The 15,771-nt window shown below is 40.0% G+C and overlaps 1 protein-coding gene across 1 annotated transcript in view; it reads right to left on the reverse strand.

Annotated features, from left to right (window-relative positions):
* Nucleotides 1-15,253, reverse strand: part of LOC143857095 (ABC transporter G family member 28-like) — a 113,979-nt gene extending 98,726 nt beyond the window's left edge. Inside the window, exons 1-3 of the mRNA XM_077367368.1 lie at nucleotides 15,036-15,253; nucleotides 14,516-14,592; nucleotides 2,619-2,888 (exon numbers count right to left, since the gene is read on the reverse strand). Coding sequence (XP_077223483.1) covers nucleotides 2,619-2,888; nucleotides 14,516-14,592; nucleotides 15,036-15,253 — 565 coding nt within the window. The remainder of the gene's footprint in view (nucleotides 1-2,618; nucleotides 2,889-14,515; nucleotides 14,593-15,035) is intronic.
* Between the last annotated feature and the right edge of the window lie 518 nt (nucleotides 15,254-15,771).

Consider the following 15,771-nt stretch of genomic DNA (forward strand, 5'->3'; position numbering starts at 1 on the left):
GCCCTTAGGAATATACATACAACTAGCAAGTTATAATAAAATGGCATGTTTGGCATCTTTGATGAGATTTTTTTTGGACCCTAACACCGAAAATGTGCCATTTTAATCCATTTTCTTGTGTTTATGGAATACTTGTGGTAGGGTTTTTTATCGATGTTCCATCAAGATTTGCCTTCCTCACACATTTTACAATTTCAGAAAAAATATAAATGCAGATTGAGTTCAATTAATTTCACTGCACATCACTTCTTGTCACAATTTTATCTGAAATATCAAAAGTTGGCTCAAACTTTTTAAAGGTGGCACACATATTCTTATTTTTATTTTCTGAATGAATAATGTACCGGTTATATTATCAAGAACATGGCATCCAAAATTAATCATCTAACAATCTACAAACCAGAATGACATGGCACTAACAGAGACGCACTATACAACATAAATCCAGATAGACATAGCCTATGAAAAAACCAATGAAAAGCTCTGCAAAAAAGTGGTGAATCACAAATTGTATCTAATTCATTTTGGATTTTAAGAATACATAACAAATCACAACGAAGATATTTAATGGGCAAAACACAAGAAAAGCCATCATCAAAAAAGAAACAATCACAGAATGATACCAACCAAACGAAGGATCATCGGATAATCATTCACCATCCAATCAAATCAACAAAATAAACAAATTCGAGAATGTTATTGATTTGTAACATTGGATATTAAGTTTCTTACAGATATGCAAATCAAATATTTTGGAAGAATAAGTACCAAACATTTTAAAGCTTAACTTTCGGGAAAATGTAATTTTTAATTTACTCTTTTCCCAAAATTTCAATTTCGGCTATGTCCGAAACCGAAACCGAAACCGAAATTTTAAACCATGGTTTTATAAAACTTAACTTTGACGGATCTAGTAGGGGAAACCCAGAATCAGCAGGTAATGGAGGAGTCCTAAGGGATGCGGGGGGTGAGGTCATATGGGCCTTTCTAGGCCAATAGGGGTCCCAGACGCTAGTGCGGCGAAGGTTCGAGCTACTCATCAGAGGATAAAAGTTTGGACAAAGGCTGTTATAGTAGGTGACCTAAAACCAAGTATATTTCGCATGTTAATCAATAAAAGTTTCTTTTTCATGACATTTATGGGTACTAAATGTTAAATGTGTGTGATATGTTACTTGTTATTGACACGTATTTGTCCTTAGGAAACGAAGTAGGAAACCCATGCTCATGGATTCACAGATCCTAGGGAGCAGGGAGATGTGGGATTCCGGTTCTTTGCAGACCTTAGTTCCTAGTTGGGGTTGAGGTTGGACAACTCCTCCTGTACACAACTAGCATCTATCTTGCCTACATGCACAAGATGTGAAGTGACTTATCTCAATCACTTGGGTAGTGGATCCTAAGCAAGATAGAATAGGTATGACAATGAGATTGTGTACTGAACAGAATCACATTAGAATAGCTTGTGGACAGGAGACAATTGAGCTATTCTACCACACAGGACCCTTTACATGTCCTTTAACCTGAGGGGTCATATTGGTCTGTTGGCGAGTCTCTCATTTTTTGCTATCTAACCGTGGTTATTATTTATTATTGGAGTCACCAGAGGGTAGTACTAGAGTGTTGGACAAACCTTCGAGGTCAATAGTGATACCCGAAATTCTCCGCCTATTTAATAGAATAACATCTACGGTTTTGGTCAGAGCAGTAGGCCTAGAAAAATACCTGGCCAGGTGGATTTGATAAAATGTTTATCAAAAGGTTTTTACAAAATACGTTTTCTTCACTACAGCAACTAAGGTATTTGATTTATATTTATGTTTATTAAATAACCATAAGATCATTTAGTCCCTAGGAATCCTAGGTTAGAGCAAAAAATTTGTTCTACACGGTTTAATTTTCCGCTGCGTGTAGCGATTTTGCTCGGGCTTTTTCAACCTTTCTAACAAAGACTCCTTAGATCGGGTGATAGTGGAGGGAGACTCCCTCAATGTCATTTGGTGGCTTAAAGGCTCCCTTGTTCCTCTTTGAAGATTCGCGCAGTTTTTTTAATGAGATTCAAGACATAATGCACAGTTTTTCAATTGTCGTCAATCACATAAAAAGATCTGCCAATTCCGTAGCGGATAGATTAGCGAGGGTTGGTGTTGAAAAGTTGGGGTTTGAGAAGATCGATTATCTTCCCCCTTTAGATGTTTTACTTTCCCTTTTTTTATTTTGAAAAGCAACTTTCCTTTTTTTCTTCTGTTATGTTCTTATTTATGGATGCTATTGTAAATCTCTAGGTCTGACCACCTCGGTCTTTCCTTTCTTTTAATGAAACTTGCCACCATTCAAAAAAAAATGTACCAAACATTTTAAAGAATAACAATGAGAAACTATGTAGACAAAATATGCACAAAACATGGACTATGGCTCCATTTCAAAAAATAAAAATAAAACAAGTATCATCAGGTCACCTTAGCAACATTATCAAACTAGTAAAACAGATGAAATAAAAATTGCCCCTCCAGGCAAGAAAATAAAAAGAAAAGAAAACCAACCTCCCAGCACGGTGAAGGTGGTCATTGTGAATCACTATAGGAAGGAGAAAAAACAAGGAGAGATTAAATACTTACGTATCATGCAAGTAATACCATGAGGGCAGAAGAATCCCTCACAACAAGGCTGACAGTCATGAATTCTAACAGGCATATTCTGGGAATTTTTGAGATCAACCTTTTGATTTGAACTACAAGCCCATCCAGGCTCACATCCAGGAACCCATGAAGTCAAATTACAATTGTTGTTAGGTTTCAAATAGTTGGTACTCTTTCTCCCATCTTCAAAGAAACTTCTGAAATAGAACTTTATTTCTGCTGCTGTACAGAGGCGTTGTGTAAGATCTCCTGTTGAATCACGGAAAAAAAATGGTTGTAATCAATAACATATTTTGATTTGAAGGAAAAAGTAAAAATATCTTACAAAACTAGATGAACTTGTGTGGAGTAATGTAATGTTTGTCATGCTTAGTAGCAGGATTGTAGTTCATAACATTTTAGGCATCTTCACGTAGTAATTTGACTTCATCTGGAAGTAAAGCTTTCTTATCAGCAAAAGGAAAGTCTAAGCGAGGAAATAAGCAAGGAAATGAAGGAAAAATAAATAAATGTACCCCTTCCAGTCCCCGGTGCAAATAATTCCCGATATTAATTTTTGCTTGAGTGACACTATCATTGCCAAAGAATCAATTACAACATTTGGCACCTGTTGAACATTTGGATACCTTGAAGATCGGGTGGAAAATAGCGGACCAAATATTAAATCAAACACTTCAACCAATGTTTTTTTTTTTTTTTATGGGTAAGCTGGGGTTAGGCAGACCCCTACCAGATATATTAAAATGAGAAAAGACAGATACAGCGAGAATAAGGAAACAACAACCCCAAACACATAGAGGGGGAAAAGCCGAAGAGCAAGCCCTAACTAGAAAGCACTAACGGGGGGCGAAATAAGCAAAGACACCAAAAGGAAACAAAAAAACATATAAAAACAGCAGCACAATAGCCACCAGATAGGCACCTGATCAAAACAACTCCAAACCAGAGGAAGAAACAGATGAGGGGCCACGATCCAGCCATCAAAGACTTCTCCCAAAAGAAATCTTAGAGAAGGAGCAAATTCCACAGGTTGGAGGGGAGAGGAAAGCAAGTGGAGAGGTTATGCTTTTTTTCCGAGTTACCCTTTGCCAAGGTCCATGCGTAGAGATTGAAGTCTCCTTTTAAGTTCTATTTCCTGTGTAGGAATTCCTTAAGAGCAATGAAGTATGGTCTTCTCCCTGGAAAATACCCCACAAGTCAATTACTCCATCTGTCTTCCATTTCAACAAAATCATCATCTTTCAACACTATTTTTTCTTCGTCCTCGATAGGACCCTCTTCTTCAAAATAATCCAATGAAGTTTCTATAGGATCAGTAGGAGGTGGAGAGAACAGGCTTTTCCATAGGCGGAGGGAGGCGATTTTGAGCCATTTGCGTCAGAGGATTGCCTGGATTGCAGACCAGTAAGAGCATCCCTAATGGGACTGCTGCCCAGCTGACTAGCTGATCCCAGCGAAGGGTGCCTGTTTGCTCCACACCATCAGATATAGAAGGAGAGAGGATTTTGCCATCAGTTGAAGAGACAAGCTTGCAGCCTCCTTGAATCTGGTCATTTTGCTGATGAGAGGGCGCAACAGGAGAGCATCTACCAGAACTTGAGCAAACATTTTGGGAGTTAGGTGAACTCTGGTTATTCTGTCTGTGAGAGGGAGAATGCTGAAGAGGTGTTTCAAATTGGGTCTTAGACTCATCCTTCTCGTGACCAATGGCAGGGGAGCAAGGGGTTCCAATGATAGAGCCTGGGCGGGAATAAATCAGATTAGAGCCTGAGACCAAGCTGTTGGATTTGCCTTGACCAATCGATAGCTGGTCAGCTGGATCCAAGGAGGACTCGTCAGAGGAAGGGTGCAAGCTGTCAGGGGCAGTCTCCATGGGCAGAGTCAAATTTATGGGAGTCTGCAAAGGATGAGTTGACGAGGATAAACCTGACTTCTCTTTTGTTTGAGTAGAAAATGGGCGGGAAAAAATATTTTCCTTAAGCATCTGTGATAAATCAAGGGGAGAGGCCGCACTTTTACCAACCGCATTAAGAGAAATGCCTTTTTTAGATATTTTTGGTGGGAGAGTGGAGGTCTGCAGTGCAGATTTGACTTCGTCTAGTCTGCAAGAGGACAGAATAGGTTTCACTTTAATTTGAACATCTGCTGGGCGGGAAGGAAATTTTTCCTTGGAGACCGAGGCCATCAGAGGATTCAGCTGAAGATTACCCATTTTAGCATCATTGGAAGCTGTGTCTACATCAGTAACAGCAGCTCTATCCTCAACATTCAATGAAGATAAGGAGGAGAAGTCCTTTGCATCGATTGCTGTGGGATCATGGGAGGGAAACTTAATGGAGAAGGCTCCAAAATTTGACTAGAGCTTTGAGGGGGTAGTTTCACTAAAGGGGAAAGCTCCGAATTCCAAGGATGGAGGACAGCTGAGTCAGGGCACTGAACATCAGTGAGAGGTTTCCAGTTTTCTTCAACAGTGGTTTTGGATTCAGCAATGGTGGTTTCGGCACCAGGAAGAGAGGAATCCGAATCAGAGAGAGGGTACTCATCCATGGAGTTATTCAACTCATTAATTTTAGCCGACAGGAGGGCAAAAATGTCTTCTTCATCCTCTATCTTCTGCTTGATGCGGGATTTGCACTTTTTGCTTGAGCTTTTTCTCCTTTTGCTGACCATAGAGCTGCTGGAAGGAGAAGCTTTGATTTCAGAGTCAATGAGTTTCAAATACTTCATTTTCTCCTTTACAGGAATTTGGAGGTGGTCCAGGTCCCCATTGTTAACCCATTCTCTAATTTTCTTTAGTTTTACAGAAGAAGATGGGATTGCCTCGATTTTGAGCTTAACCAGCTCTGAAAAGGAAGTGGTTTCAATGACATCTTTGGCTCCTGGATTATAAGTGGGAGTCCAGTTGATGTTGAGGTTTCCAAAAGGTTGGGGGCAATCCTCATCTGAGCCTTGATGGGGGATCAAAGCTCCATGAGAATCATCAATGGGATCATGGATTTTGGGATTCTTACCAGTAAGAACTGAACAGGACTGAACTACCTGATTGGTATCTGATTCCATGGCTGAACTTGGCTTCCATGAGAGAGGGACAGCCAGGATGGGAGGTGCATCAGTTGAAAGAGAGCCCATGGCAGAGATTTCAGAATCACTTTTGATGGGAGTTGTTGAAATTTCTTCCATGACTTGAAGGAGAACTGAACTGATTTGAACTGAACTAAGCAAGAACAGGATCTGCACTTACTAAAGTTAAAAACAGGGAATATCCATTAAATCTACATAAAAAAAGACCAATCATTCACCTACCCATAAACAGAAAGACTAATCATTCCTTTTGGACTAAATCCTCCATATAACTCTAGGAAGGCAAAGGAATATAAAGAAAGAGATCACACACTGAACGGAGCACCAAGAAAACAGTTAGACTATTGAAAAAACATCACGGCAACAGGTAGGAAGTATAGCAAGTTCAACCGAAGTCTCTAAGGTGGCTTCTGGGATAGGAACCTTAATGTGGATAAAAAAGGACCATTACTTTTAGATCCAATCATCCGTATAACTGCAACAAGGCAGTGGGCTAAAAAAAACAAACAGGCAACACACTAAATGTGACCACAAAGAAACTGGTATTGCGCTCAACAATTTTGACCTAGTCAATTTTCCAAAAAAGCTCGTTTCATAGGATTCTTTACCAGTTGGGAGTCTGTTGAGAGAAGAGAAGAGAGGAGAGGAGAAAATGAGTGAGTTAGGGATATCTCCCCCTCACTAATATATATATATATATATATATATATATATAGTGATTTGTGGACACGGACACGAGTGTTGTGTGTCAACACGGACAAGGAGTGTCGGACACAACAAACTTTCAAATTTTAGAAACATGGACACGGCTAAAATAGAAAGTACATATAATCAGGATTTGTGGACACAGATTCTTGTGACGAGTTTCGACACGGATATGAGGTATCTGACATGGAAAGCCCTAAAAATCTAGAAATAGTGGCACACTCATTCACGTAAATACATATAAAGTTACTGACACTTCTAGCAGTACACTTATAGTGTCTAAAGGAGTGTCAACACGTGTGGACACGGGTGTCGTTTCGGACACGTGTGTCAGCAATAAATTCAAAGTGTCGGCCAAATCATATACATATATATATATATGTGTGTGTGTGTGTGTGTGTGTTATACGCTACATTGAAGATGAAGATGAGGGTAGAGAAGAGAGTTTAGAGAGAAGTAAATGAGAGAACCATACGGTCTCTCGCGCACATCATATATTAATAGATGTGTGGATACATATGGAAAGAAACAAATACCCCTAAACAGGGGTGTGCACATATATTCAACACTCCCCCTCAAGCAGGAGTATGTATATCATACATTCCCAGCTTGTTACATAAATCACTCAATCTAGCTCTGCTCAATGGTTTTGTAAACATGTCAGCTAGTTGATCATTTGATCTTGTAAATACTGTGCAAATCTCCCTTCCTTGAATCCGATGACGAAAAAAATAGCAATCCACTTCTATGTGTTTTGTCCTCTCGTGAAAGACCGGATTCATGGCTGTATGAATCGTGGACTTCTTCACAGTGGAGCAACGCCGATGACGAGCAGGGTAGCCCAATCTCTGACATGAATGACCTCAACCAGATCAACTCGCAACCTTTATAGGCCATGGCTCTGTACTTAGCTTCTGCACTTGACACTGATACAACTTCCTGCTATTGTTTTTCCAAGACACTAAATTACCTCCAACAAATGTACAATAGCTATTTATAGACCTCCTGTCTGGCAGGACCCAGTCTGCATCTGAATATCCCTCAATCCTCATGTGATTATGTTTTCTGAAGAGGAGTCCTTTACCAGGGGCTTTCTTTAGATATTTCAGTATCTGAATAATTGCGGACCGATGAGATGTCCGTGGTGCACTCATATACTGACTAGCCACACCAACTGCATAAGCGATATCTGGACATGTGACGGTGTGGTAAATCAGCCTCCCAATTAAACGTCTATATTGCCTGGATCCTCTAGTAACTCTCCTTGATCAGGTGAAAGCTTGACATTTGGGTCCATGAGAGTCTCAACTGGCTTAGCTCCCAGAAGACCAGTCTCCTCCAATATGTCCAGTGCATCCTTCCTTTGTTATAGGGATAGCCCTCCATAAGAATATGCTACCTCTATCCCTAGAAAGTATCTCAGACGACCAAGATCTTTGGTACTAAATTCCTTCTGAAGAAAGTCCTTCAGCCTTTGTATCCCTACAATGTCACTCCCTGTAATAATGAAATCATCAACATAAACAATCAGAAAGATCCTACCATCTTTGCCCTGAGAGCTGAACACTGAATGATCTTCAGTACGCTGTTTCATTCCAAAACGTATCACTACCTCACTAAATCTACCAAACCAAGCACGAGGAGATTGCTTATGACGATATATCACCTTTTGCAACTTCCAAACAGAATTCTTCTATCTCCCCCTGAGCAGCAAACCTAAGAGGTTGCTCCATATATACCTCTTCTTGCATATCACCATGCAAGAGGCATTCTTGACATCTAACCGATAGAGAGGCCACGAGCTGTTGACTGCAAGAGATATCAAAACTCTGATGGAAGGAATCTTTGCCAAAGGAGAGAATGTGTCTGTGTAATCGATGCCATATGTCTATGTATATCCCTTTGCAACCAATCAAGCCTTCGGTCTTTCTACTGTCCCATCTAGTAGATATTTTAGTGTGAATATCCACTTACAGCCAACCACGTGAGCTCCTGGTAGAAGAGGGACCAACTGCCATGTGTGATTCTCCTCCATAGCACCCATCTCTACCTCCATAGCTGCTCGCCAACCTGGATTAGCCAGAGCCTCGACAACAGAGTGAGGAATAGAAACAGAAGATAGAGAGGACAAAAAGGAATTGTAAGAAGGCGACATATGAGCATAAGAAACCACATCAGAGATAGGATGATGAGTGGTACGACGTCAGGTACGAGATGCAATCAGAGCTTCAACAGAATAATCACTTACCTCAAGAGCAGAGGGAGGTCCAGCGAGCTGTGAGAGGACTGGAGGACATGAAGTGGCATCTCGACAGGCAGGTTGCTGATGACGAAGAGAATAAACCTGCAGAGGTTTGGTTGAACGACGGGTGATGAAATCGATACTAAGATAGAGACTGGGACAGGTAGTGGAACCTCAGGGTCTGAACCTGGGTAGAAATAGTTCTAGTATAATAAGGCTTATCCTCAAAAAAAGAAACATCAACAGACACATAAGCACGACGAAGCTGAGGACTATAACACCGATAGCCTTTTTTAGTGCGAGAATAGCCCAGAAAAATACATTTAATCACTCGAGATTCCAATTTATCTAGTCCAGAAGTAAGATCATGAACAAAGCATGTACACCCAAACACTCGAGGAAGTAAGGGGAAATGGATTCCCAAAAGGATGTAAGACAGAGAAAAGCGACCGATTCTCGAGAACGGATGATGGAAGACGATTCGCCAGAAAACAGGATATGAGAACGGCTTCGGCCCAATACAATTTAAGAACATGCATCTGATAAAGAAGAGTCCTAGCTATGTCCATAACATATCGAATTTTCCTCTCTGCAACACCATTTCGCTGAGAGGTATGGGCACAAGACGACTGATGAATAATACCACGAGCATATAAAAACTCCTGAAAACCATTAGAAACAGAGAAATATTAACGTGCATTATCTGTGCACAAACATTTAATAGAACAAGAATAGTGATTAGAGATTTAAGTATAAAAAGAGTGAAATATATTGAAAACTTCATAACATCTTTTATTACATATAACCAAGTCATCCTTGAATAATCATTCACAAATATAAGAAAATACCGATACCCAAATAAAGGAGTCCTACATGGACGCCAAATGTCAGAATGAACCAGCTTAAACGAACATAGGACACGACTAAATGAATGGAACTTTTGTAGGAAACACAATGGTGCTTTCAATACTGACAATGCTCACACTGAAACTGACTAACCAGACCAGACACAACTGAAGAATACTGTAGACGATCAACTGGAGGGTGACCAAGACGGCAATGTCCCATGAATGAATCAACAGAAGTACGCAGCGCAATAGGTGCAGAATCACTGTCAAGGTAGTAGAGACCATCCACTTCATCTCCTGAACCAATCCTCCTCCCAGTTGCGAAATCTTGAAGAGAACAATAAGAAGGAAAGAACGTCACCAAACAGTTAAGACGACGAGTAAGTTGACTAATAGAAAGAAGATTACAGGGAAAATTAGGTACACATAAAATAGAAGAAAGAGATAAATGAGAACTGACAGAAGTGTCTCCAATACCAGAAATGTGGCACTTTGCCCCATTAGCCAAAGTAACTAGTGTAGAAGAAGAGTTAGGCTTAAAGGTGCTAAGGAGGCTACTATTGCCAGTCATGTGATTTGAGGCTCCAGAGTAAATGAGCCATGAACTGGAATGACCGAGAGAGCACGATGGGGTGCTACCTTCTGTCACAGGAGTAGCAGATGCCTGTTTCCCTTTTTCCTGTAGGCATCGAAGAGACTCGTATTCAGTGCGAGAGACCACTAGGGTGTCGGAAGAATCAGTAGAGATAGCAATGGGAGTCTCTGTAGAAGTCCCTCACTCCCTGAAAAATGATGTGCAGCTCGAGAGGGTTGTAACTCTGGATATAAATCATAACAGAAATCAACAGTATGACCCTCCATATCACAATGGGAACAATAACGGGCGCCATGACCACCGATGGTACGGCCTCCCCCTGAATCACGGCCAAAACCACGACCAGAACCTCTCCAACCATGACCACGAACGCAACCCCGAGTGCCTCTTGTGTAACCAGACTGAAAGGCAAGGGCAGACTGCTCACCAATCATATCACCCTGAGTATCAACACACAATGCTCGTTGAACTCGAGAGAAGACCTCGTCCATGTCTGGTAGAGTACCAAGGCCTAGGATCTGCTGACGAATAGGCAAAAAATCTCGACCAAGTCCATCCAAAAATCGAGCAACACGTATCTCATTTTTGTGCTTTGCTAACTCAGCAAGATCGGTGGATGGAGGATGGTAGACATCTATCTGCTCACATAAGGTAACGAAATCAGAATAATACTCAGAAACAGATCTCTCACCCCGCTTCACACTGAAGAAATCAGTGTAAACATCACAGATCTGAGTGAGATTGTTAATCTCTGAATAGTCTTTGCACGTAACGAAACTGCACCAGAGGTATTCAGAAACAATATATGACTAGCAATCTTCAGATCCATACTCTGACATAAGAGTGACTGAAGTTGGGCATCCTCCTGACTCCATTTGTCATAGGAGGTCTACTTAAGATTGGGGGATCCGATGTAATAAAACTCAACTTGCCCTACCCACGGAGATAGAGATGTACATATCAACTCCAGGCAGGATAGTTCAAACCAACAAGCCTGATGGACGTCATAGAAGTCAAAGGAAACGAACCAGATATTGTAGAAGAGGTTGAAGGCATAGCCATATCGAATCACAAAGTGAATCTCAATATCCTGAATCGGTGAGTTTGTTACAATAGCACAAACAAATAACCACAACCACCTACAATACCCAACAAAGAACCATCCACCCACAGAAACATCAATCAACCCGTGCACAACGAACAACAATCAGATAACCACAAAATAAGTCACAACCGAATAATAAGAAACCAACAGCAACTATGAATCACCATCCAACTACTATGAAACCACCAACAAAATAGGCACCAACAACTGCATCTAAAGATGTGATAACACACTCCACCATTTTGTTCCGGGATAAAACGAATCACCAACAACACAAGTTAACGCTAATATCACGATAAAAACGAATCACCAGCACCCGGAACCATCCACAAAGTGAAAATATCCACTAATAGTTGTTTAGAACATGGATAAAAGTGAAGAAAGGGAAGTTTTATGAACTGATTTGTATAAATAAATGGATTAGGGTTAGGATATGATGCCGAAATTGGAGGAAAGGGGGTGCGATCAATGGATGAGGGCTAGGGTTAGAGTGCGGCAATAGAGAAAAAGCAAGGGAGGTGGTGCGATTGTGTTTAGGGTTGATGAGAATTAGGGTTTGGATTGTGCGACTAGGGTTTAGGAGTGCGATTGGGGTTTGGATTAGGGTTTGGATGGTGTAAAAATCATAAAGAAGTGGGGCTTTTTTTATCATGCGCATAAAGAAATGGGTTTTCGTTTTTTTTTTTAGGGGGGTGTATGTGCATATAGATTTTGGGTTTTGAGAATTGGGTTTTGGTCACTTCTAGTGGTGGTGGTTATGGGTTTGGGGATTTGGGTTTGGGGATTTGGGTTTAGAGATTTGGAAAGGGTACAGTTAGGGTTAGGGTTAGGGTTAGGGAGAAATATAGAAATTGGGTTTGTAGGTTTAGGGTTAGGGTTAGGTACCTTTAATCTCGATCTTCAATCTTCTCACTCTGATACCATGTTATACGCTAAATTGAAGATGAAGATGAGAGTAGAGAAGAGAGTTTAGAGAGAAGAAGTAAAGGAGGGAACCATACCGTCTCTCACGCACATCATATATTAAAATATGCGTGAAAAGACACAAATACCCCTAAACAGGGGTGCGCACATATATTCAACAATATATATGAGGATAGAGTTGCTACGCTCGAGCGCAGGTAAGCTTAGCTGCGCTTGAGCACAGAAACAGGGTGGGGCCACATTTTGGGTGGGATCCAAAGTATTCATTTGATGGGCCCTTTCATGGGTAGGGTGTCCACCAAAAATCAGCTCCATTGGATCACCTTAGGGTGTCCATTTGTGGGGCCAAAAGTGGACAGATACTGTTTGTAATCTGTCCATTTTTTGCCCCACAAATGGACACCCATTGTTGATCCAATGGAGCTGATTTTTGGTAGGCCCCCCATCCATATGGGGCCTTCCAAATGAATGGTTAGGATCACCCCCCCCCCCAATGGCCCCATCCCGCTGTTTCTGTGCTCGAGCGCAGCAACTCTCTCTCTCTCTCTCTCTCTCTCTCTCTCTCTCTCTCTCTGCGTGCGTGTGCGTGTGCGTGCGTGTGTTTGTGTGCGTGCGCGCAATGACAGAACTACTCTTAGGACACATATACATCTTCTAACACTCCCCCTTAAGCTGGAATGTATATATCATCACCCATAACAATGATCCCATAAACATTAATGGTCAAAATTTTGACCTTATCCATGACCTTTTCGTTGAAAATAGAATAATCCACCTTACTCCTTCAGCAGTTGTTGAGACTGAGAAGGCATATTGTTCTTTTCTTCATCCTTTTACATATTTTCCAATCATTCCCTTTCTTCTCATGATTATTCAATAAATCAGGGATACATAGTAATTTAGGGACCGTTTGGTTACACCCTAAAATCATAGTTTTCACACACAAGTATAAAAAATCATGATAATAAAAAGTACAAATTTAGTATAAGTGTTTGGGTTGGGAAATATTAGTAAAATATTCTAAATTCATAAAGAAATAATTTGAAAAATCACGACTTTTTAAAATAGTCATATGAGATAATCCTAAATAACATTTCATTCCTCTTCATTACCTCTTGTCTCCCTCATTCCCGCTACACTCCCACTCTCCCTTTTCTCTCGCCCCTTCTCCATTACCATTCAAATTCCAATTTAAGGCCGCAAAAAATTCAAAGTTTCTCTTTTTCCTCGACTCTTATCTGGCTTCCAATTCATCCTTGGAGCAATCGGAAGAAACAATAACAAAGAAATATAAGTTCGTGCACATTGATATAATTGTTGTGTAGTTTTTAATGAGGAAGAGATCCCCTTGATGCAATTTGACAATGCTTTGATGAAACCAGAACAGCCAATATTTTTAAGAAATAGATGGAGAGATCCCGTTGATGCAACTTAACAATTCTTGGATGAAGCCAAAATGGCTAGTACCTTTAAGAAATTTTTTTTAATTTGTCCATGTAACTCAATTCACCGCATTTAAAAGCCCCTTCGTCGTCTTACAGAAAATGAAACCACTCTCTGTGGATATATCAAGTTCAACAAAATCACGTCACCGCACATTCGTTACTCTAACTTGCATACTTGGATCATCTTTTCTTGGTTCTTGAACTCCGCCATTGAGATACCATAAGTTTAACCCGTACAAGTGTGGCTCTTTGGTTTAAAGTAATGGGTATGCTCCCATTGACACGAGCACTTTGGCTTAAAGTCATGGGATACCCTATGTCATAAAAAAAAGATACCATAAGTTGGCCTTACCACCAACATAAATCCAACTGCATGCCACAAGGAGAGAAAAATTTTCCCTCTCAACTTCACTAGGATAATTATAACATCCTCTCTGAGTGAATGAAAACTCAATCCACTCTTCTTTTGTTTTCCTTTTTATTTTGAACGGTAACAAAAACCTTTTTTTTCAATGATGAAGGACTAGAAGTAGAACATATAACCAGGATGTTCAGGAAAGGATAAAGAAACAGAAAATACAACGAAAAAGACACTTGTAACCACTCCTCGCCTTCCAAATTTGCATCTAGCCCAATATAGCCGAAAGGAATATGATGAGAAGTTCCTAGTTTTGGTAGTGCATTAATTTGATATCACTCTGATTTCACATCAAAGTTCACCATCTTTATACCTCTTCCTTATTTTCACTTTTGAATGAATGAATGTGGTATGGTGCTTTTGTGAAGTTGGCAAAAATCTCATGATTCTTTATTCTCAAGCTACTGGGGGTAACAATTTTTATAGCATCAAAATGTTTAATTTGCAATTGTTTCCATCAAATAATCAACAGAAACAAAAACATAAAAGAAAAAAAACGACCATTGTTCATACCTCTTGTTTTTCGAATACAAGAAGTTAAGAACCCCAAATTCGAGGAAAAATTAAATGCACCATTCCAATCAGCATCCCTGTGAGTCAATGCCGCATCGAATATCAAACCCAAATTTCAATTCCATCCACATAGGGACCATTTGGATTCATGGATTTTACAATCCTAAAAATGTATAATTCGGGCTTTACAGTATAAAATCTATGTTTTAGCTTATAAAATCTAGGTCTTAGCTTGCAATGTGGAACAACCAATAACTCCAAAAGCTTAGATTAGGTGATATGGATTAGGATAATCTTTCTCTGAATCTTATCTTCATATTCTTCTTATGTTTATCTGTTATTGCTTATTTAAGCACATGTTACTGTTAATGAAAATCAACTGAGATTCGTAAAAATTCCCTAATCTTATTATGTAAAACCCAGGATTTTTACAATCCTCAATTATAAAATCCTTGTATCCAAACGCCCCATAATAAAAATTTAAAACAAAATCTAAATAACAGCGTAGTAGGAAACTCACACATCCTTTATGCAGAAGCTCAATTTGTTAATGATCTCTCCAGACAAGATATCAGTGAGATTGGAAAGGCGGTTGTAAACGAGCTCCGTGAAGATCCGGACAACCTCGGGGCTATCCGACTGATTATAGTCATCTTCTTGACAATTTACGCACCATGAAAAGCTCAAAACAAGGATAAAAATGACAACACGGCATAAATTAGCCCTTGCATTTCTCATCTCTATTTTGGAAGGCTTCCACAATGGATAATTATTCTATGGCAAGAACCGAGAAAATTAGATATGGATAAAATGGATTTAAAAGATGGAAGAGTCCAAAATCTAGTGGATATTAACCATAGCATTGCTCCTCACTATGCGATGCAGGACAAAATTCAGTAACAAAAAGGATAATGTGACCAAATTGGTGATAATCAATCGAATACTAACCGTGGCATTTGAAACTGGTTCATAAATCGGCTGGACAATTTAACGATTGGATTTGCTCGTGAAGAGGATTGGAGAGCTTCTGAAGCTGGGATTTTCGAAAGGATTCAAAGATCAAAGCGTCTGCAAGTTAGGGTTTGCGGCGAGCCAGTGGCTTTCGGAGAAGGTAAGGAGAAGAGATGGCGGGGAGGAAATGATGGAGCGATTCTAGGAGAGAGAGAGAGAGAGAGAGAGAGAGAGTAAATTATAATGAGTTTTTATAAGGGAAAATGATAAAGAGAAAGTAAATTATAATGAGTTTTGAAATAAAC

Source organism: Tasmannia lanceolata, unplaced genomic scaffold (genome assembly GCF_043159265.1).
Source record: "Tasmannia lanceolata isolate RefF3 unplaced genomic scaffold, GAP_Taslan_0.1 ptg000024l, whole genome shotgun sequence".
In the NCBI taxonomy this organism is placed as follows: domain Eukaryota; kingdom Viridiplantae; phylum Streptophyta; class Magnoliopsida; order Canellales; family Winteraceae; genus Tasmannia; species Tasmannia lanceolata.